Source organism: Rhamphochromis sp. 'chilingali', assembly GCF_963969265.1.
Source record: "Rhamphochromis sp. 'chilingali' genome assembly, chromosome: 16".
NCBI classification, from domain to species: domain Eukaryota; kingdom Metazoa; phylum Chordata; class Actinopteri; order Cichliformes; family Cichlidae; genus Rhamphochromis; species Rhamphochromis sp. 'chilingali'.
In genome coordinates this window covers 36374007-36396374 of record NC_137943.1, presented here as the reverse complement: position 1 = coordinate 36396374, position 22368 = coordinate 36374007, and the positions used below count along the sequence as shown (strand labels likewise).

Below are 22368 nucleotides of genomic sequence, written 5' to 3'. Positions count from 1 at the left end.
ACCCCATCCAGCCAATCGCCCTGGAGGGGCGGCGCAACCACCACACGGACCCTCATTGGTTACTGCAGTATGGGTGACCCTTTGACGAGCGTTTCGGATGCATCAGCCGAGCAGCAGCAGGTATCTGCAGCCCGCCTGTGCATCGCAGCGAAAGCAACGTTAAAGACTGCACGCTACATAACATCACTTCCTGTGGAAAGCTGGAGAACCATGTTTTGTCACGTGAGAATGAGTTTATTAATATCTCTGGGGGCGCAACACGTTCCTCAAACGAGCTTCCTGTGCAGCCTGCAGAGGGCGGGGTTCCTGTGTTGCTGGCGTTTTGTATTGATCGCTCCCATCAATTACAGCTGATCGATGACAGTTCGAGAAACCGTTAAGGAAGGACTTCCTGTCCGAATCAGCAGCTTGGTTTGTTTGGGAGGAAGTCACTTCCTGTTGCTTGTGTCCATCCAGTAAGAAATCAGTAATCAATAATCAGTAATCAATCGTTCCACACACGCTAACAGAATAATGTTAGCAGCTAGCCTCTGCTGCTAGCTCTACAGTTTTTCCCATGATTCCGCAGGTGCGGCGTCATTTTGCAAGCCTGAGCACAGCCATCGTACCGATAAAGCTGCAGGGACGCCGCCGCGGGGTGTGCTCCCGCCTGCTGCCGTCAGTAAATCACGAGTCCTCGGGCTGTGATAGGTGGTTTAGGCGGGCTGCAAGGGGATGCAGCCCACGCCTACACCCCCCTCGTGGCACACCATGGGTGCCATGAAGGACCAGCGGTTCGTGTCGGGGTTGTACATCTCCACGGAGCTGAGATTGGATTGTCCGTCGTACCCGCCTACGGCGTACAGACGCCCCGACGTGGACACCAGGGACACCCTGCTGCGCCGCGTGTTCATGGCCACCAGGAGGCTCCACTGTCCAGATGCTGAGCTGAACACCTCGGCGCCGCTCAGGAAGCCTGAGCCATCATACCCCCCCGCCACGTACATGTGGCTGCCGAGCGCCGCCGCCCCATGACGGCATCGCTTATTCAGCATTGGTGCCGCCGGGTGCCAGCGGTTAGTGTGGTGGTTGTAGTACTCCACCTGCAGGGGCGGAGCAAAAACAGAGATAAACAGATAAATTGTGTAAAACTACGGGTAACGTTTCCACCCCTCAGTTTTAGGCTCCACCCTAAAACTCACTGTGTTGAAGATCTGCAGACCGTCATGGCCGCCCGAGACAACGATCCGGCCATCAAAAACCGTCACGCCCGCGGCGCTGCGGCTCGCACTCATCTCTGTCACCACAGTCCACCTGGAGAGAACGGTAACATAAGCACCGCCATGTTAACGAGGACGCCGACCTGAGCTGAGATCTGAGCATGCTCAAGGTGAGCCAGGACGGCTTTCTTCTTTGAAGCGTACTTTGGATCTTCTTTGGCTGCTGGTTCAGTCAGTTTAGCTCAGCGTGAGGAAACCTGCAGAATCTGTGAACGATCCACGCTCTGTGTTTACGTCTTTGTGTGGAATTACTTTTAAACCCACTCCTACTGAGGAAGCAGCGGGTCACATGACCCACACAGCCCTCGCTGATCACGCGGCGCTGTTAGCCGTAATGCTCGGGTTACACAGAATCGAAGGATTAAAGGTGGAACGACTCCTCACCTGTCTGATTCCGGGGAGTAGCACTCCACCGAGTTCAGAGACGACTTTCCATCGTAGCCGCCGCACACAAAGATCCGCCCATCAATCACAACCGTTCCCATGGCGCTGAGGATGACAACACAGCTCGTTACATCAGCGGGGTTTATTGATCACAGTGTCTGTTGGAGTCAAACTGCTACATGTTGTCATTGTGTTACTTAAAATCGTAAAGTCTTAGTTCAAGCAGCCGGATCAAAGACACTCCTTTGTCTCTGAGCACGTCTCCAGCCACTCTGTGCTGGGGGGGGTTTGATTAGGCCCACGCCATCGTGTTGTAAGCTTCCTGCTTTTATGATCCTTTTGGCGAGCAGATCACACACACACACCATAGGGGGGTTTACGAGAGGAGGTGCTTGTGTTGTGTAAACTGTAACTGTCATGGGAATAAAAGGCTACGAGGAAGCTGCTCTTTGAAGGAGCTGGTTGGAGGCAGGTGAGGAGCGTTGAGCTCCAACAGCTGCTTCTGACCAAGCTAGCGAGTAAAAGACCGAAGATGTTCTGTCTTGTCTTCGTCCTTCACGAGAATAAGTTTCTAAAATAGCCTTAGTAAGCGCAGACTCAACAGTGTCGATCAGTCTGTCGATCAGTCTGTCGATCAGCCTGTCGATCAGCCTGTCGATCAGCCTGTCGATCAGCGAGTCGATCAGTCTGTCGATCAGCCTGTCGATCAGCGAGTCGATCAGCGCGTCGATCAGCGCATCAATCAGCGAGTCGATCAGCGCGTCGATCAGTCTGTCGATCAGCGAGTCGATCAGCGTATCGATCAGTCTGTCGATCAGCCTGTCGATCAGCGAGTCGATCAGTCTGTCGATCAGCGCGTCGATCAGCGCATCAATCAGCGCGTCGATCAGCGCGTCGATCAGTCTGTCGATCAGCGAGTCGATCAGCGAGTCGATCAGCCTGTCGATCAGCGCGTCAATCAGTCTGTCGATCAGCGAGTCGATCAGCGAGTCGATCAGCCTGTCGATCAGCGCGTCAATCAGCGCATCAATCAGCGAGTCGATCAGTCTGTCGATCAGCCTGTCGATCAGCGAGTCGATCAGTCTGTCGATCAGCGAGTCGATCAGCGCGTCAATCAGCGAGTCGATCAGTCTGTCGATCAGCCTGTCGATCAGCGCGTCAATCAGTCTGTCGATCAGCGAGTCGATCAGCGAGTCGATCAGCCTGTCGATCAGCGCGTCAATCAGTCTGTCGATCAGTCTGTCGATCAGCGCATCAATCAGCGAGTCGATCAGTCTGTCGATCAGTCTGTCGATCAGCGCATCAATCAGCGAGTCGATCAGCGCGTCGATCAGTCTGTCGATCAGCGAGTCGATCAGCGAGTCGATCAGCCTGTCGATCAGCGCGTCAATCAGTCTGTCGATCAGCGAGTCGATCAGCGAGTCGATCAGCCTGTCGATCAGCGCGTCAATCAGCGCATCAATCAGCGAGTCGATCAGTCTGTCGATCAGCCTGTCGATCAGCGAGTCGATCAGTCTGTCGATCAGCGAGTCGATCAGCGCGTCAATCAGCGAGTCGATCAGTCTGTCGATCAGCCTGTCGATCAGCGCGTCAATCAGTCTGTCGATCAGCGAGTCGATCAGCCTGTCGATCAGCGCGTCAATCAGCGCATCAATCAGCGAGTCGATCAGTCTGTCGATCAGCCTGTCGATCAGCGAGTCGATCAGCGAGTCGATCAGTCTGTCGATCAGCGAGTCGATCAGCGCGTCGATCAGTCTGTCGATCAGCGCGTCGATCAGTCTGTCGATCAGCGAGTCGATCAGCGCGTCGATCAGTCTGTCGATCAGTCTGTCGATCAGCGAGTCGATCAGCGCATCAATCAGCGCGTCGATCAGCGCGTCGATCAGTCTGTCGATCAGCCTGTCGATCAGCGAGTCGATCAGCGCATCAATCAGCGCGTCGATCAGCGCGTCGATCAGTCTGTCGATCAGCGCGTCGATCAGCGCATCGATCAGCGAGTCGATCAGTCTGTCGATCAGTCTGTCGATCAGCGAGTCGATCAGCCTGTCGATCAGCGCGTCGATCAGCGCGTCGATCAGCGCGTCGATCAGTCTGTCGATCAGTCTGTCGATCAGCGAGTCGATCAGCGCATCAATCAGCGCGTCGATCAGCGCGTCGATCAGTCTGTCGATCAGCGCGTCGATCAGCGCATCGATCAGCGAGTCGATCAGTCTGTCGATCAGCGAGTCGATCAGCCTGTCGATCAGCGAGTCGATCAGCGAGTCGATCAGCCTGTCGATCAGCGCGTCGATCAGCGCGTCGATCAGCGCATCGATCAGCGAGTCGATCAGTCTGTCGATCAGTCTGTCGATCAGCGAGTCGATCAGCCTGTCGATCAGCGAGTCGATCAGCGAGTCGATCAGCCTGTCGATCAGCGCGTCGATCAGCGCATCGATCAGCGAGTCGATCAGTCTGTCGATCAGCCTGTCGATCAGCCTGTCGATCAGCGAGTCGATCAGCGAGTCGATCAGTCTGTCGATCAGCGAGTCGATCAGTCTGTCGATCAGTCTGTCGATCAGCGAGTCGATCAGCGAGTCGATCAGCCTGTCGATCAGCGCGTCGATCAGCGCATCGATCAGCGAGTCGATCAGTCTGTCGATCAGCCTGTCGATCAGCCTGTCGATCAGCGCGTCGATCAGCGCGTCGATCAGCGCATCGATCAGCGAGTCGATCAGTCTGTCGATCAGTCTGTCGATCAGCGAGTCGATCAGCCTGTCGATCAGCGAGTCGATCAGCGAGTCGATCAGCCTGTCGATCAGCGCGTCGATCAGCGCATCGATCAGCGAGTCGATCAGTCTGTCGATCAGCCTGTCGATCAGCCTGTCGATCAGCGAGTCGATCAGCGAGTCGATCAGTCTGTCGATCAGCGAGTCGATCAGTCTGTCGATCAGTCTGTCGATCAGCGAGTCGATCAGCGAGTCGATCAGCCTGTCGATCAGCGCGTCGATCAGCGCATCGATCAGCGAGTCGATCAGCGCGTCGATCAGTCTGTCGATCAGTCTGTCGATCAGCCTGTCGATCAGTCTGTCGATCAGCGAGTCGATCAGCCTGTCGATCAGCCTGTCGATCAGTCTGTCGATCAGCGAGTCGATCAACGAGTCAATCAGCGAGTCGATCAGCGAGTCGATCAGTCTGTCGATCAGCGAGTCGATCAGCGTATCGATCAGCGAGTCGATCAGCGAGTCGATCAGCGAGTCGATCAGTCTGTCGATCAGCGTATCGATCAGCGAGTCGATCAGCGAGTCGATCAGCGAGTCGATCAACGAGTCAATCAGTGTGTCGATCAGCGAGTCGATCAGTGTATCGATCAGCGAGTCGATCAGCGAGTCGATCAGTCTGTCGATCAGCGCGTCGATCAGCGCGTCGATCAGTCTGTCGATCAACGAGTCGATCAGCGTGTCGATCAACGAGTCGATCAGCGTGTCGATCAGTCTGTCGATCAGCGAGTCGATCAGTCTGTCGATCAGCGCGTCGATCAGCGCGTCGATCAGCGCGTCGATCAGTCTGTCGATCAACGAGTCGATCAGCGTGTCGATCAGTCTGTCGATCAGCGTGTCGATCAACGAGTCGATCAGCGAGTCGATCAGCGAGTCGATCAGCGTATCGATCAGTCTGTCGATCAGCGTGTCGATCAACGAGTCGATCAGCGTGTCGATCAGCGCGTCGATCAGCGTGTCGATCAGCGTATCGATCAGTCTGTCGATTAGCGAGTCGATCAGCATGTCGATCAGCGTATCGATCAGTCTGTCGATTAGCGAGTCGATCAGTCTGTCGATCAGCGTGTCGATCAACGAGTCGATCAGCGTGTCGATCAGCGCGTCGATCAGCGTATCGATCAGTCTGTCGATCAGCGTGTCGATCAGGGCGTCGATTAGCGAGTCGATCAGTCTGTCGATCAGCGAGTCGATCAGGGCGTCGATTAGCGAGTCGATCAGCATGTCGATCAGCGCGTCGATCAGTCTGTCGATCAGCGTGTCGATCAACGAGTCGATCAGCGTGTCGATCAGCGCGTCGATCAGCGTATCGATCAGTCTGTCGATCAGCGTGTCGATCAGTCTGTCGATCAGCGTATCGATCAGTCTGTCGATCAGCGTGTCGATCAGCGCGTCGATCAGCGTATCGATCAGTCTGTCGATCAGCGTGTCGATCAGTCTGTCGATCAGCGTGTCGATCAGCGTATCGATCAGTCTGTCGATCAGCGTGTCGATCAGCGTGTCGATCAGCGTGTCGATCAGTCTGTCGATTAGCGTGTCGATCAGCGTGTCAATCAGCGTATCGATCAGTCTGTCGATCAGTTTGTCGATCAGCGTGTCGATCAGCGAGTCGATCAGCGTATCGATCAGCGTGTCAATCAGCGTATCGATCAGTCTGTCGATCAGTTTGTCGATCAGCGTGTCGATCAGCGTATCGATCAGTGTATTGATCAGCAAGTCGATCAGCGAGTCGATCAGTGTATCGATCAGTGAGTCGATCAGCGAGTCGATCAGCGTGTCGATCAGTGTATCGATCAGCGAGTCGATCAGCGTATTGATCAGCGAGTCGATCAGCGTATCGATCAGTGTATCGATCAGCGAGTCGATCAGCGTATTGATCAGCGAGTCGATCAGCGTGTCGATCAGTGTATCGATCAGCGAGTCGATCAGCGTATCGATCAGTGTATTGATCAGCGAGTCGATCAGTGTACTAACCTGCGCTGGCTGTTCATGCTCGACACGCGCGTCCAGTTGTCTGTCTCGGGGTTGTAAACTTCCACCGTGCTGAGCCGCGATTGGCCGTCGTATCCCCCAATGGCATACAGCAGCCCATTAACAACGGCCACACCCACCCTGCTGCGAGCTGTCCTCATTGGCTGGCAGCGCTCCCAGAAGTTTCCAATTGGATCGAACACCTCGACGACATTTAAGGAGTCGCCTGCGGGAGAAGAAGAGTCTGTCAGCTGCACGGAGCGTGCAGACACGCTGCCTCAGGTGAGCGGCGTACCTGAGCTGTTGAGGCCTCCCACCGCATAGATGAGCCCTGTGATGGACGTGCAGCACCTCTGCCTGGTTTTAAAGGTGGGCAGGTGAGGGCGGCGCTCCGGCATCAGGTGGAAATCCTTGGCTTCATCCACTAAATCCCTGACAAGAAATACAGCTGGACATTAACCCCGCCCAGAAACGATCACACAGGTAAGATGTGAAGCCGAGGCCTCGCTGCATCTCACCTGCACTTGTGGCAGCAGCGTATGAGCTCATCCTGCTGGACGCGGTCCGACAGGAACTCGGGTCGACACAGAGGAAGTCGCACCTTTGACAGCAGCTCGGGCAGCAGCGTCTCCCTGCGGTCCTGGTCGTGATGGACCCACGCCAGCACCGCCTCAAACACCTGCACAGGTACCACACGAGGAGCACAGTGAGAGCATGAAGACAACGTGTTTAATACAAGAGCTCATTTTTCACGCCGTGACTCAAGAGGTGAGCCTTGGTATGTGGCACACCTGTGACAGGTAAGCCGCTAAAGCTCGCCAACGGCTCGGTCGAGTCCATCACACTCGAGTTGCTGAAACATGGCCGAGGTTTACCTTTACGAAGGACACCTGACAGGTGTGACCCAATCACCTGCTCGCCCCTACAGTTTCACTCTGCGAGGGCGGGGCTTAGCAGCCTGCTTTTATTTTTGGTTTCTGTTCTTTAATTTGGTTTCCTCTCTCCTGACAGCTCTCTTCCTGTCACTCGGGTCAAAGGTCACCGTCTCCCCCGATGTGCTCTACCTGCACAGCTGTGCTGTGACCTTGTGTGAGTGACTATGATGAAGTCACAGCTGTTCTCTGATGCTTCACGCCACCGCCCTCAGGTGAGGCGACTCACCTGCTCTTCGGCCTTCACGTTGAGTTCGTCGCAGCCGACGAGCTCCAGCAACTCCTCCGTCCTGAGGCCCAGGAACTCCTCGGACAGTGACACCTCCACAAAGTGCTGGTGCAGGAAGCTGTTCGCCGAGTCGTACAGCGTCGTGCACATCATTGTCTCGGCGAACTGACGCACGCCGAGGCAGTTCTTCGGGTGTAACCTGCAAGCAAACATGCCATTAGCTCGCCTAAACGTAAGCTCTAGGGAGCGTGCGATCTGAGCGTGTGCAGCAGGGTGGGACTGACCTCTCCTGCAGGAAAGAGCAGCAGGCGTCTTTGACATTCTGAAGCTGCAGGAAGCTCGAGCCAATCAGGAGAGACTGCACGTTCTGCTGGTCGATGGCGACATGCCCGCTGTACGCGAAGTTTATCAGAGCCTCCAGAGCGCTGCAACACACCCACAGTGGTTACTATAGTTACTATGGTCACACAGTTACTGACATTTTGTTAAATCAATTAAAATATTGCAGGAATGCAGCGAACACGACGGACCGCCATCCTGAGACGCTGACAGAACAAACGTACGTTACATCAGCTCAGCGGAAAAAACACGCAGCACAGCGTTGAGCCTGCGTCACACACTGACCTCAGATCAGTGTGTGACGCCTGTGCTTCATGTTCTGTTTTTATTTATGCAGTCGCCTCAAGGCGCTTTATATTGTAAGGTCGACCCTACAATAACACATACAGATAAAAACCCAACAATCACATGACCCCCAGTGAGCAGGCAGGAACCAGGCTCAGGGAGGGGCGGGGCCATCTGCTGTGACAGGCTGGGGTGAGAGAAGGAAGACAGGATAAAGACATGCTGTGGAAGAGAGACAGAGGTTAATAACAGATATGAGTCAATGCAGAGAGGTCTGTTAACACATAGTGAGTGAGAAAGGTGACTGGAAAGGAAAAACTCAATGCATCATGGGAATCCCCGGCAGCCTACGTCTATTGCAGCATAACTAAGGGAGGATTCAGGATCACCTGGTCCAGCCCTAACTATATGCTTTAGCAAAAAGGAAAGTTTTAAGCCTAATCTTGAAAGTAGAGATAGTGTCTGTCTCCTGAATCCAAACTGGAAGCTGGTTCCACAGAAGAGGGGCCTGAAAACTGAAGGCTCTGCCTCCCATTCTACTTTTAAATACTCTAGGAACAACAAGTAGGCCTGCAGAGCGAGAGCGAAGTGCTCTAATAGGGTGATATGGTACTACAAGGTCATTAAGATAAGATGGGGCCTGATTATTTAAGACCTTGTATGTGAGGAGCAGGATTTTGAATTCTGGATTTAACAGGAAGCCAAAACAGGAGAAATCTGCTCTCTCTTTCTAGTCCCTGTCAGGACTCTTGCTGCAGCGTTTTGGATTAGCTGAAGGCTTTCAGGGAGTTTTTAGGACTTCCTGATAATAATGAATTACAGTCGTCCAGCCTGGAAGTAATAAATGCATGAACTAGTTTTTCAGAGTCACTCTGAGACAGGATATTTCTAACTTTAGAGATGTTGCGCAAATGGAAGAAAGCAGTCTTACATATTTGTTTAATATGTGCGTTGAAGGACATGTCCTGGTCAAAAATGACTCCAAGGTTCCTCACAGTGTTACTGGAGGCCAAGGTAATGCCATCCAGAGTAAGAATCTGCTTAGATACCATATTTCTAGGCTTTTCAGGGCCGAGTACAATAACCTCAGTTTGATCTGAATTAAGAAGCAGAAAGTTAGCGGCCATCCAGGTCTTTATGTCTTTAAGACATTCCTGCAGTTTAACTCATTGGTGTGTGTTATCTGGCTTCATGGACAGATAGAGCTGGGTGTCATCTGCATAGCAGTGTAAATGTATGCTCTGTCAGGGCTCCAGAGTGCAACTTAATTTCTCAATGGTGCGACTAAAAAAATGCCGTTCAGTACAAAAAAGTCTCTGCAACTCTAAAAGTCACCGTGTGGTCAACAACAGACACACATTACGGGGCGGGACCTCTTTGATTGACTGTGGTCCAGACCTGTAGTCCTTCGTGTGTACGTTTGAAAGTGCAGGCGGATTGAAAGAGGTGAGTAGCTTGAATGAAGCGATATCGATTCATTAAATCCTGAATCGAATTTCGTATTTAAACACCAGAATCTGAAGTCAGAGCTCACAAAACTATTTCAAGCAAACAGCTTGTAAATGAGAGCTGGCGTTGTGCCAAAAACCGATTTCCAGTGTTTCCGTGTGTTTTTTATGTGTAACATCTCCATGTATGTTGCTAAATAGACTTCGGTGAGCAGGTATCACACAGGGGTTATATATAAAATTTTAAAATTACCTGCTTCTCAAGTATCTTTATAACGGTGTTCTTGTAATTACATTATAGTCAACCGGGTCCCTTTTGTCCACTTGAAAGATTTTTACAGAACTATTGTTGCATTTGTTGCAGTTTCTGTCGTCCTCTTGACCAGATCACTCTTAAAAAAGACGTTTTTAAAGTCAACCGTTTTTTTAAACTGCATAAATAAACTGTTTGTTTTTTAATTTAACTGCGTTCCAACAAGAAAGTCTCGTTTCTGCTGTTTAATAACGAAGAAATGTAACATTTTTAAATTCCAAATTACAATCTCTGAGCTGTGTCTGTGATCAAACCTCTGTAACTTTGCTTCCCTTCAGCAGCACCAGTTCATGTTCACATGGTGATTCATGGTTTTCTTCAGTTTTTGTTCTGCTGCAGAAGATTTTAAGGTCATCTGCTATAAAAAGCCAGGCCAGGAACATCTGCTTCATGTTTTATCCTCAGTTACTTTGACACAAAGCTGTGATGCTCACACCTCTGATGAAGTCTCACAGCTTTGTTTGTATACATGGATATAACTGATAAATGATCAGAATGATAATATTTGTCTGAGGCTAAATTGAATCAAATCGAATGGATTATAGGAATCAGTGATGATGCCCAGGGCAGCCTAGGCCCGACAGAAGTGGATGTAGCTGTGAGTAATGAGAAAAGATGAAAAGAACAACTGGTAACTTTTTCATGAAAGCCTGATCCGTCTGAAATTCATAGCCAGCTCTGACACGGAGCCATCAATCTCTGAATGCTGAAAAAGCAGCAGTGTGTCCAGAAAACAAGTGTCCTCTCTGCCCACGGCCCAGCAAACAGGTCGTCAGAGGAGCCGAGGTGATGATTACGTTTAACATTGTCTACAATATTATCAAAGAGTGCCAACGCACTTTAAGCATAAGCACAAGATTGTTAGTTAATCATTTACAAATCAATATTGTCTGTATGGACAGCAATTTTTTTTTAAAAGTGCAAAACTGCGGTGTTCATCGATTTGGGTGAAAAATTTGGGTGCACCAGTGCAACCCTGACAAAAAGTTAGTCTAGAGCCCTGGATGTCTTCTAATGATACTGCCTAAGGGAAGCATGTATAATGTAAACAGAATTGGTCCTAGCACTGAACCCTGTGGAACTCCATAATTAACCTCAGTGTGTGAAGAGGACTCTCCATTTACATGCACAAACTGGAGTCTATTAGATAGATATGATACAAACCACTGCAGTGCAGTACCTGTAATACCTACAGCATGTTCTAATCGCTCTAATAGGATATTATGGTCGACAGTATCGAACGCTGCACTGAGGTCTAGCAGGACAAGCACAGAGATGAGTCCACTGTCAGAGGCCATAAGAAGATCATTTGTAACCTTCACTAAAGCTGTTTCTGTGCTGTGATGAGCTCTGAAACCTGACTGAAACTCTTCAAATAAACCTCTGCAGATGATCTGTTAGCTGTTTGACAACTACTCTTTCAAGGATGTTTGATATAAAGGAAGGTTGGAGATTGGCCTATAATTAGCTAAGACTGCTGGGTCTAGAGATGCTTTTTGAGTAAAGGTTTAACTACAGCCAGCTTGAAGGCCTGTGGTACATAGCTGATTATTAGAGATAGGTTGATCATATTTAAGATCGAAGAATTAATTAATGGCAGGACTTCTTTGAGCAGTTTTGTAGGAATGGGGTCTAAAAGACACGTTGATGGTTTGGAGGAAGTAATTATTGAAGTTAACTCAGAAAGATCAATTAGAGAAAAAGAGTCTAACTTAACATCAATGGTACTAAGAGTAGCTGTAGATAATATTACATCTGTGGGATGATTACTGGTAATTTTTTCTCTAATGATTAAAATGTTATTTGTGAAGAATAGGGATGGGTATCGAAAACCGGTTCTTGTTGAGAACCGGTTCCCACTGTTTCAATTCCTTGGAATCGTTTGCCACTTTTAAAAACGATTCCCTTATCGATTCCAGTCGCCCCGAATGACGTCATCACGTTGAGTAGCGTCTTTTACCCAGTAGGAAACACGGCGCCTGAGCGGCACAAACGCTCAAAAGTTTGGTTACACTTTATGAGAAAGGATGACAACAGGGCAACATGCAATACTTGCAAAGTAGAGATTTCATCAAAGGGAGGAAACACTACGAATATGCAAAAGCATTTGCTCAAAAAACACGCGATTGCTTTCAACGAATGTCGTGTTTTTGATCCGCTCCGGACTAGCGAAGCTCAACCCAGCAGCAGCGGTAGCGTTTCCACGTCCTCTCCCGTTAATACTGCAGGTAACTAATCAATTAGCATTGCATATTAGGTTAGCGCGATTTACCTTATTACAAAACCTGCTATTACTGTGCATTTAGTGACCATGATGAGAGACACAGAGTCTGGCTCAGATGCTGGCAGTTCTCGCTGCAGTCTACCGGCAGCGTCTCCTTTCAGGCAGGATAGACGAATGTCACCGAGCAGTGACTCAGTTTGTGGTCAAAGGCTTGCACCCATTTGCCACAGCAGATGCCCCCGATTTCACTTTGGTAAGTGAATGTGTTTAATTGTACGCAGGGACATTACTGGATATTCTTGTGTAATTGCTACAGAATAATTTATGTTATACTTTGTTTTTGCTACAGGAGAATATTTATTTTATTATTTTACATTTACAATTTTTTTTCCTGGGGTCCCTGTGACGCCCCATTGAAGAGCCGTAGGCTGTGGATCTCTTAAGATCTCACTGTTGGGTTTGTAAGGCCATGTTACTCCTAAATTTCTATCTTGTTCAAAGAGAAGATATAAAACAAAGTTCTAAGCTAATCGACTTTAGTGTTCTCCTTTTTTAAAAAAAAGAATCGATAAGAGAATCGATAAGGAATCGAATCGTTAAAATCTTATCAATACCCATCCCTAGTGAAGAAGTTCATGAAGTCATTACTAGTTAACGTTAAAGGGATGGTTGGCTCAACAGAGCTCTGACTGTTTGTCAGCCTGGCTACAGAGCTGAAGAGAAACCTGGGGTTGTTCTTATTTACTTCAATCAGTGATGAATAGTAAGATGTTCTGGCTTTGCAGAGGGCTTTCTTATAAAGCAGCAAACTATTTCTCCAGGCTAAATGATGATCCTCTAAATTTGTGACACGCCATTTCCTCTCCAGCTTACGAGTCATCTGCTTTAGGCTACGTGTAGAGCTGGGCGATATGGCCTAAAATCCATATCACGGTACAATTTGAAGCATGTGCGGTAACGATATATATATCGCGATATATTCTTTTCTTCTGTATAACATATTTGACACACTATAAAGGCACACTTAAAATAATTAAATTTTCTTAAAAATCGAGAGTGTGCCTTATGTATGAATTCTGGTTGTGTTTACTGACCTTGAACCGATTTTATATGATACATGGAGCTCAAAAATCTGTCAAAAATGTTTTAGTACGACTTTGGTTGCTGCGGCGCCGCTTGATGGATTGTCGGAGCATTACGGCTGCTGTAGTCAGGAGCCTTGCGGAGTAATCTGGGTCCTAAACTCCGTCCGTTTCAGGTCCCAAAGTCACATGATCACTGTGGCATTACTGAGAGTTAAACTGTCTACAGTCTTTCATCTTTAATAAGATGATCTGCGTTGCTGATTTACCAGGTGTAACAATTAAGTTTAACATCCAGGCATCCATGAAAACAGAATTTATTAAATTTAATAGAATTAGAAGTTAGCTCGCTAGCTTCCATCTAAACATGATAGGATTAACGGAGATGTTCGGGCGGCACGGAGCACCGCCAGGGACAGGGTGGAGCAACAGTTTGACAACCCTCGGAGTATGTGGCAGGGACTAAACACGATCACAGACTTTAGAGGGAAAACCAGCACACCGCAGACCACGGCCTCTCTGTGTGAGGATCTAAACGTATTCTACGCTAGATTCGACACAGCGAACACCATGAGACCGGACAGTGTGCGCACCGCGGATGACGTCAGTGCGCACACTGTGTCTGAGGAGGATGTGCGGAGGTGCTTCAGGAAGGTGAACGCACGCAAAGCTACTGGTCCGGACGGGATTCCCGGCCGCGTCCTCAGGTCATGCGCGGCTCAGCTCATGCGCGGCTCAGCTGGCTGGAGTGTTCACGCACATCTTCAACCTTTCCCTCTCTCTGTCTGTAGTCCCAGCCTGCTTCAAAATGGCCACCATCGTCCCTGTACCCAAATCCTCCACCATCTCCTCATTGAACGACTGGCGACCTGTAGCCCTGACCCCCATCGTAAGCAAATGCTTCGAGAAGCTGGTCAGGGACTTCATCTGCTCTGCACTACCCGACTCACTGGACCCTCTACAGTTTGCATACCGCCACAACAGGTCCACTGATGATGCCATAGCCCTGACACTACACACTGCCCTGTCACACCTGGAGAAGAGAGACACGTATGTGAGGATGCTGTTTGTAGATTACAGCTCAGCATTCAATACCATCGTTCCCTCGAAGCTGGACAGGAAACTGCAGGATCTAGGACTGAGCAGCTCCCTCTGCAGCTGGATCCTTAGCTTCCTGTCTGACAGACGCCAGGTGGTCAGACTGGGCAGCATCACCTCATCCCCCATCACACTGAACACTGGTGCTCCACAGGGGTGTGTACTGAGCCCTCTCCTGTACTCACTCTACACCTACGACTGCACGGCCACTAACAACTCCCAACATCATTGTGAAGTTTGCGGACGACACTACAGTGGTGGGTCTTATCACCAACGGTGATGAGACGGCTTACAGGAAGGAGGTCAGCGCCCTGACCCACTGGTGTCAAGACAACCATCTCACCCTCAACGTCGCAAAGACAAAGGAGTTGATAGTGGACTTCCGGAGGTGCAGAGAAGTACACACCCCCATCACCATCAACGGCGCTGCTGTGGAGAGAGTGAGCAGCTTCCGGTTCCTTGGTGTACATCTGGCTGAGGATCTTACGTGGTCAGTACACACAAACAAAAAGAAGAGGCGCAGCAGCGCCTCTTCTTTCTCAGGAGACTGAAAAGATTCGGCATGAGCCCCCGCATCCTCAGGACCTTCTATCACTGTGCCATTGAGAGCATCCTCACTGGATGCATCACCACCTGGTATGGCAACAGCACCGCCTACAACTGCAAAGCTCTCCAGCGAGTAGTGCGGTGCTCTGAACGGATAATTGGAGGTGAGCTTCCCTCCCTCCAAGACATCTACAGGAAGCGCTGCCTGAGGAAAGCGGGGAGGATCATCAAGGACTCCAGTCACCCCAGCCATAAACTGTTCAGACTGCTTCCATCAGGAAGGAGGTTCTGCAGCATCCGGTCCCGAACCAGCAGACTGAGAGACAGCTTCTTCCACCAGGCCATCAGACTGCTGAACACGTCATAGACACCTCAGCTTCACTACTGGAACTTCAACATTATGCACTCCATACTGTACAGTAACGCCACTGTTTTGCACATGTCTCACTCTGTATATTTTATATATTTTATTTATTGTTTACTCTATTTAATTTGTAAAATATGTGTACACACACACACACACACACACACGTAGAAAAATATTTAGTATACACATCCAGAAATGCATATACTATTATATATTGTACATATATTTATTAGTTTCAGATGTAGCCATTCTTGTATTTTGCACAACTCTGCTGCTTGTGAAGCTCGCACACAAGAATTTCACTCACATGTGCTGTACCAATGTACCTGCACATGTGATGTGACAATAAAAGTGATTTGATTTAATATAGCATGTTCTGACTGAGAGATTTCTGAAGTATTCAAACGTACAGCTCTGCTGTCACGTCCAACATAAATGAGGACAGAAAACTAAACAGCAGTGACGTTTGTAGGGTTACTGAAGTTGGGCTAGCTGGTATATAATGATGTGCTACGTGATCGCTAGCGACACAGCTATGTTAGCATAACATTAGCACAGTGAAGCTGGAGGATGAACGCCAACTTTTTTCTACTCGATAAAAGTTAACGTGAGGGTTCCCGATGGTTAGAGACAAATGCAGTCGCATGGCAGGATGCTGTAAACGGACCAAACTTCAGCCAGGGGCCCGTTCTTCGTACCTCGCTAAGTAGGTTAGCCGGATTAGATTGTTGACGATTTCGCGTGATCCTGGATCAGTCGGTTCCCCGAAGCTCATCCGGGACTTGCTGTCATAGCAACAGAGCCGTAAGCGTAAACCTGCTCGGGAGCAGGTTTACTTTATGTAAACAGGATTAGATCGCGGCCACGCAGGTATGTCCGCTTCATTTATACGAAAGCAACAGCGATAAATAAATAACATCAATGTAACTGAAGATAATGCAGCACTTGATCCTTTTATTGATGTCACACAGATACATACAGGTCATTTCCTAAAAAAGGGAAATGTACTATTAACATTCTATTACATGTATGTGATTATTACAGATGTAATTCATATTTCAGAGTAGTAATTGTAAATTACTTCGTGTAATCAAGATGAGAGACCACGGCTATAAAAGTGAAGGTGGATTTGGGAAGTCTGTCGCAGCCATGTCCTGTCCGTATACGCGAGCCACCCATTGCGGAAGGTGCGAGATTGATAAGGAGAGTCCTCAGAATTCAGCGTATATTGCGGGACAGACAGGATCCTTTAGCTCAGCGCGACAGTGTGCTCATAGAGAGATATCGATTTTCCCGTGAGGGTATTATTTACTTAACCAACTTGTTGACGAGGGGGTGCAGGACCACCACCTGTCTTTTTTTGCTCTGCCCTTTTCTTGGTTGCTGTTATGAACAAACAGATTATTCCAGGGTCTCTTTCCAAGAGACGAAAAGCAATATAAGTGATAAATATTACCATTCTGTAGAATATTCTTATATTTCACTTTTACTTGTTCCCATGTTCTAGTGGGTCCTGTTGTGGCTCTAATGTGAAAGAGGATATAATATAACAATATAATATAATGTAATATAATATTGGATAATATAGTGTAATATAATAAATCTACCCTACCGCCTACTGGTGTTGGCCAGAGGGGCCGATGGCGCAATATGGCAGCCTCGCTTCTGTCAGTCTGCCCCAGGGCAGCTGTGGCTACACCTGTAGCTGCCTCCACCAGTGTGTGAATGTGAGAGTGAATGAATAGTGGCATTGTACAGCGCTTTGGGTGCCTTGAAAAGCGCTATATAAATCCACTCCATTATTATTGTTATTATTAAATTACTTACGAGTTTAATTTGTCAGCAACTTTCTGCCAGCCCTCTCTCCTTGCTTTTGCAGCCTTTGCAGTGTTCCCTTGCGTTCTGATTAAACTCTGAAACTCCTGAAATCCCTCACTCAGGAGTTCTTGCTCTGCTGCCGAAAAATACCGAGCCGAGCGCGCTCCTTCGACATTTTCGCCGACCAATCAGAGGGTTGCCGATCAATGTTTCTACTATCGATGCGTAGCCCCTTTTATGACACCCAGTGATGTCACATTACTGCGTCCAGCTGTACTAATCGTCAACAGCAGGTGTGTTCGGGGAACCGGATTAGCGAGCTCACGGTTAGCGCGATGATTTGATCTTGGATGTGTCATTTGATCTTGGATGTAGTAAGCGACGTACGAAGAACGGGCCCCAGGAGAACAACTGAGATAATCCATCCACAATACGAGGTTAGTCATTCATATACTGCTGCATGGGAATAAAGCAGTTGTTAGGGAATTCAGCATTAATGAATCAATGGTAGGGAAGTGGAGGAAGCGCAGTTTTTGGCTTTCCCCATATTCCAAAAGTGCTTCGTCTCTTTGCCATTACTGTTGCCAGGCATAATTTACAGATGATGTTGTTTGCAGTCGCTGCAATGCTTTCGACCAAAACAGGCGCAGCTCGATGACACCATCAGCATGCGCTATCATGGTAGTGCGGTATAGTAAAAATCTCTACCATTGGCCAAATTTATATCGTTTCCACCGTATACCATTTATACCGCCCACCCCTCTACGTGTTTGAGAATTATACCACGGAGTAGAGCAGGGCGACATGACCAAAAATATTTATCACGATATACATTTGAAAATTTGCGATAACGATATAACTGACGATATAATTGACACGAGACAAAATGCTTTACAACTCCACAACTTTATTAGTGCAAAAACCCATCAATGTATTTTCACTTCAACAAGCAGCTGTTTTATCTGCATTAAAGTTATATAAAATGTAACAGTGCAAACTCCTCGCTGACAGTTTAACTAAAAGGCATTTCCAGTGGAAACTGGCCGACACATCCTCAGCATAACCATGTATAACATCCACAAAACTTAAAAAGAGGTTAAACACACACAATATGGTAACATTATGTTGAAGCACAGTACGTATCACTCCGCGAGGCTCCGCCTACGATAGCCGTAATGCTCCCACAATCCATCAAGCGCTGCGGCTTCGTAGCTTAGCAAAGTCGTACTGAAACATCTGACAGATTTTTGAGCGCCGTGCACATAAAATCGTTTCGAGGTCAGTAAACACAACCAGAGTTCATACATAAGGCACACGGGATTATAAGGGGCTCTGTCGACTTTCAGAAAAATCAAAGGATGATTTTAAGTGCGCCGTATTTTCCAAACAACACGGTAATAACGGCGGCCCGCTAGCATGCGCTACCAAAAATAGTGCTTTGTTGTGTATCTGACGGACGAAAGCCAAACCAGTTCCACACCAGTGAAGCTGCAGCGTTTTTACAAACCAGTTCTGGTTCATCGTTTCATTCAATGATCGGCTTTCGCTCTTCTCGTTCTGCGTCGCCTCCATGTGCGTATGAAAACAAAGGCACTGCGCATTTTACCCATATTCTATCGCCATGTTTCATTTTCCTATCGTTGCCCAACATTACACCGGTGTTACTGTGAACGGTATGATATGGCCCAGCCCTACCACGGAGTCAGGTACTTCTGATTAGAGGCCTTAGTTTTCACAGGAGCTACAGTATCCAGAGTTGTACGTAGTGAGGAGGTGAAATTATTAACAAGATGATCGACCTCTGTTGGAGCAGCGTTCAGGTAGCTGCTCTGTGTTGGTACAGGGCACTGAAGATGATAACAGTGGGTGGATTATATTCTTAAACTGAGTTACAGTCTGACAGTTATAATTCTGCTCTCAGACATCTGTACAGGTGTGAGCGTACCTGGGGTCCATGCCCTGCATCAGGATCTCATCCTGTTTACACTCCACCATGTCGTTGGTGAACATGGCGTGGAAGTACGGGATGGAGGCCGCCAACACGATCCGGTGAGCGCTGAACTTGTGATCCCCGACCTGAGGACAGACACACTGATTAACACACTCACCTGTTACTCACCTGTCGCTATGACGATAATAGAAAACTGAAAACAGCTACATCTGAGGGATGTGCCCTTAAACACTCACAGAACCACTCCTCGCTAGTCAGCCAATAAGACTTTGGCTTCACAGCAAGCCCCACCCCCCACTTATCAGGTAAAACAACAAGGTGATTGCGTTCCTTCACCCTCTGAAACACACGCGTTTCAACAGGAAGTAGATTTCAGGGTTCAGCATAACTCTGTCAGCTGACGCCATCGATGATGTTTCCACTAGCTTCAGCGTAACGCGCAGCCAATCAGATTCCTTCATCCAACCAGCCAAGTCTGCCTGCATCATTGAATCAGTCTGACTTCCTTTTAAACTTCTGCAGGTCACCTGAGAGTGGACAGGTGAGAACGTGCTGCTTTACTTGCAGGACACCATTTGTCCTGGGAGACTCAGCACCTTGCCTACTGAGCCGTTAAGAGGATCAATGCTGAGCTGCAGGCACAGGACGCAGCGCAGGTGAAAACGTTTCTCGGTTGCACCTGAACACCTCAGAAGCACACCTGGATCATGTGATGCTGACAATGAGCACCCCGCTCCATTACCTGCTACCATAGAACCAGGCCCTGATGGGGAGGGGTGGAGCCACTGAGAGCTTCTTCCTGCTGTAGGGGTTAGGGTTAAGGTCCCGCCCCTCCCTCACCTGGCGGACATGTTTGGAACAAAGAGAAATCACGTATCTGCTCACCTGCTTACGCCACAACGCTGCTAAAAGGCTCCGCCCCTTCTGTGCTGCCTGAGCTCAACTGCGTACGTCACACAACTTCTACCTTCCTCCAGGTGGATTACACACCTGACCTCCAGCCCTGGTGTTAAGAACTGACCGCTCTGACCGGAAGCCGCTTCGCCGCCTTGCCCCTGGGGCTCCCAGGCAGTTCATAGCTCAGCCCATGACGTCACTATCTGATAATCCGCGTTAGCTTGTTAGCATGCCTTAGCTCACTCTGTTAGCTTGGAGGCTAATGTCAGCCTCGCACGCCGCCTCGCTCACCTTGAGCGTGACGTCACAGAGTTTCCCCTGACGTCGGATCTCCTCCATGACGACATAACCTCGTGCCGGCAGGTCGTGCACTGAGAAGTGGACCAAATCCTCGAGCTCTTCGCACAGGACGTCGCCCATCGTCAGCGGGAGCGCGCGGACTGGACCCTGCGAGCCGCCGTACCCAGCGTCAAAGCTGCTTTCGCAATAAGAGGGATCACTTCCGCTGAGATGAGACTTCAAAATAAACGCTTCTAAAGCCTTTCATTTGTGGTTATTGATGAGTGATTACTCATTTATTTGGCCTTAATGTTTGTTTTTGTCAGGATTTAATGAATGTATCAGGTGTTGGCCCTGAGGAGCATCAGCTCAGCTCACGTGACTACAGTGACATCAGAGATGATGTCATGAATGACTTTATGATTGGTGACATGCAGCTGTGAATGGGAGCACAACATCGTAATTATTTAGTGAAAGCTGATTGGCTGAGAGATAAACAGCCTGAACACATCAGAGAGTAAACTAACAAACCGATCTTGAGCCTGCAGTTCCTCCAGCATTCAGCAGAGGGAGCACTGAGTCAGTCCTCATAGACTCCTGTGTTAAAATTCAAATGTTTTGGCCTTTGTAGATAATTTCCCCTTCATAACAACTGCACAATGACTGGATTCAGCAGAAGGGAGGACACATTTTTAACTCACCTCTTTGCATTGATAGGTGCATGGCCTGACAGGTGGATGGTGACAAAACTCACTATAGCTGCTACGTGTCTGCTAGACTTCACCTCAGCTAACTGGAAACTCTGAGCTAGACCTCTGAACTGTGTTTAATGAGATTATCTGACCAATAAGATTGCTGCTGTGACCATCTAAGGATTCTGATTGGATGTTACTGATAAGGTGTATGTGTATGCTAAGCTAGCTAGCAGACAACTGGCTGACAACTCCACCCAGTCCTCCAAATATGGTCACCACAGGAAACAAACATGGCAGCAGGTAATGTTACAGTCTTTTATACAGTCTGGCCTCAGTGATGTCACCCGATTATGGGTGCTTCCAAGGTCGCCAATTTGGCTGAAAAAACTTGAAGGTGGCGAGGAGGGGCGGGCCTGATTGTGAACCCACATGCTCACTGGCTAACGCCCTGTGACTGCCACCTGTCGAGGGTTTGGAGTGAGTGGGTTCCTGGCCATTACCCAATGAGTATGCAGCTTCACCACTTTGAAATACAGGCTGTGTCCCAATTCAGGGTCTGCAGCCTTAAAGTACGCAGCCTCAACGATCCTCAAGGGCCGCGTACTTAAAGACCGCCAAGGCCGGAACTGCAAGGCTTGTGAGATGGGACGGTCTAGCCTCCGTTGCGCTGCCCAGGTTGCCTAGCAACCATGATACTAACAGCTGGAAACGTGTCATACAGCTGTGTTTGACAGAAATGAAGGAGAAAATCTTTTGTTCATTTGTTTGTTTCTACATGAGCTTTGATCATTCTCTGTAAGATTAAGCTCAGCTATTGAACGGCGTATATTTTAAAATAAAGGCTTTAAAACCAAGTTAGTACAAACGTCACTGATGTCACATGACTTTGCCGACATGTGGCCAACAGTAATGTTTAATGTTCTTCGTTATTAAACATTTGCACATAAATAAGCGACATAATATTCAGTACTTAAAGTTTACTCTTCGGCCGCCCCTCATCCGCCGTTTTTTTTTCGGCAAAATTATCCACACCCACCGCCGCGCTATGCATTCTGGGATATGTTGGGCCACGAAGTCTACACCGCCACATCCTTAAAATTCAGGGAAATGAAGGACGCACTTCAGGGCTGCATTTCGAGCAGCCTTTGAATTGGGACAGCCTTCGTCGCGTCGCTGTGACGTAATCGGCCTTAAAATGCGCCTTTAAGGCTGCAGACCCTGAATTGGGATACAGCCACAGTGTTACGTAAAACTGAGCCCACAACCTCAGCAGGATGTTTTTACATAGGTCAAAGGTCAGAAAGCTGCCTTACCAAAGCTACTGCCCCCTGGTGGCCTTCAGACAGAATGCAGGCTTTGTCCGTGCCCATGCTTCTTCCTCCAGAGTGATGAAGGTGAGCTCAGGTCTTTCCTGAACGTTCAGCAGACAGCTGATTACTTCCTGTACTCAAAGACCTCGTCTGCTTTCTATTATCTTTTATTATCAAACAGATTTTTG

General features: G+C 48.6%; 1 protein-coding gene and 1 long non-coding RNA gene across 5 annotated transcripts; both read right to left on the bottom strand.

The window, feature by feature from the left end:
• Window positions 1-689: 689 nt before the first annotated feature.
• On the bottom strand, window positions 690-22321 carry klhl18 (kelch-like family member 18). 3 transcript variants are annotated; one of them, XM_080907311.1, is made up of 12 exons: window positions 22184-22321; window positions 21841-22088; window positions 20188-20371; window positions 18994-19124; window positions 7813-7953; window positions 7529-7727; window positions 6886-7046; window positions 6663-6799; window positions 6371-6593; window positions 1644-1748; window positions 1182-1293; window positions 690-1082 (listed from the first exon to the last, which is right to left on the bottom strand). In XM_080907311.1, the coding sequence occupies exons 2-12, from the start codon at window positions 21867-21869 to the stop codon at window positions 696-698; spliced, it is 1809 nt and encodes a 602-aa protein (XP_080763437.1). In that variant the 5' UTR covers window positions 21870-22088; window positions 22184-22321; the 3' UTR covers window positions 690-695. The 3 variants fall into 3 exon arrangements, with proteins under 3 accessions (XP_080763437.1, XP_080763438.1, XP_080763439.1); XM_080907312.1 differs by lacking the exons at window positions 20188-20371; window positions 22184-22321 and having other exon boundaries at window positions 21841-21968; XM_080907313.1 differs by lacking the exons at window positions 20188-20371; window positions 21841-22088; window positions 22184-22321 and adding an exon at window positions 19885-20162.
• LOC308412757 lies at window positions 16162-18980 on the bottom strand. 2 transcript variants are annotated; one of them, XR_013974620.1, is made up of 4 exons: window positions 17058-18980; window positions 16843-16939; window positions 16687-16754; window positions 16162-16613 (listed from the first exon to the last, which is right to left on the bottom strand). It is a non-coding gene; the product is annotated as an uncharacterized lncRNA (long non-coding RNA). The 2 variants fall into 2 exon arrangements; XR_013974621.1 differs by having other exon boundaries at window positions 16167-16613; window positions 16843-16935.
• Window positions 22322-22368: the final 47 nt, after the last annotated feature.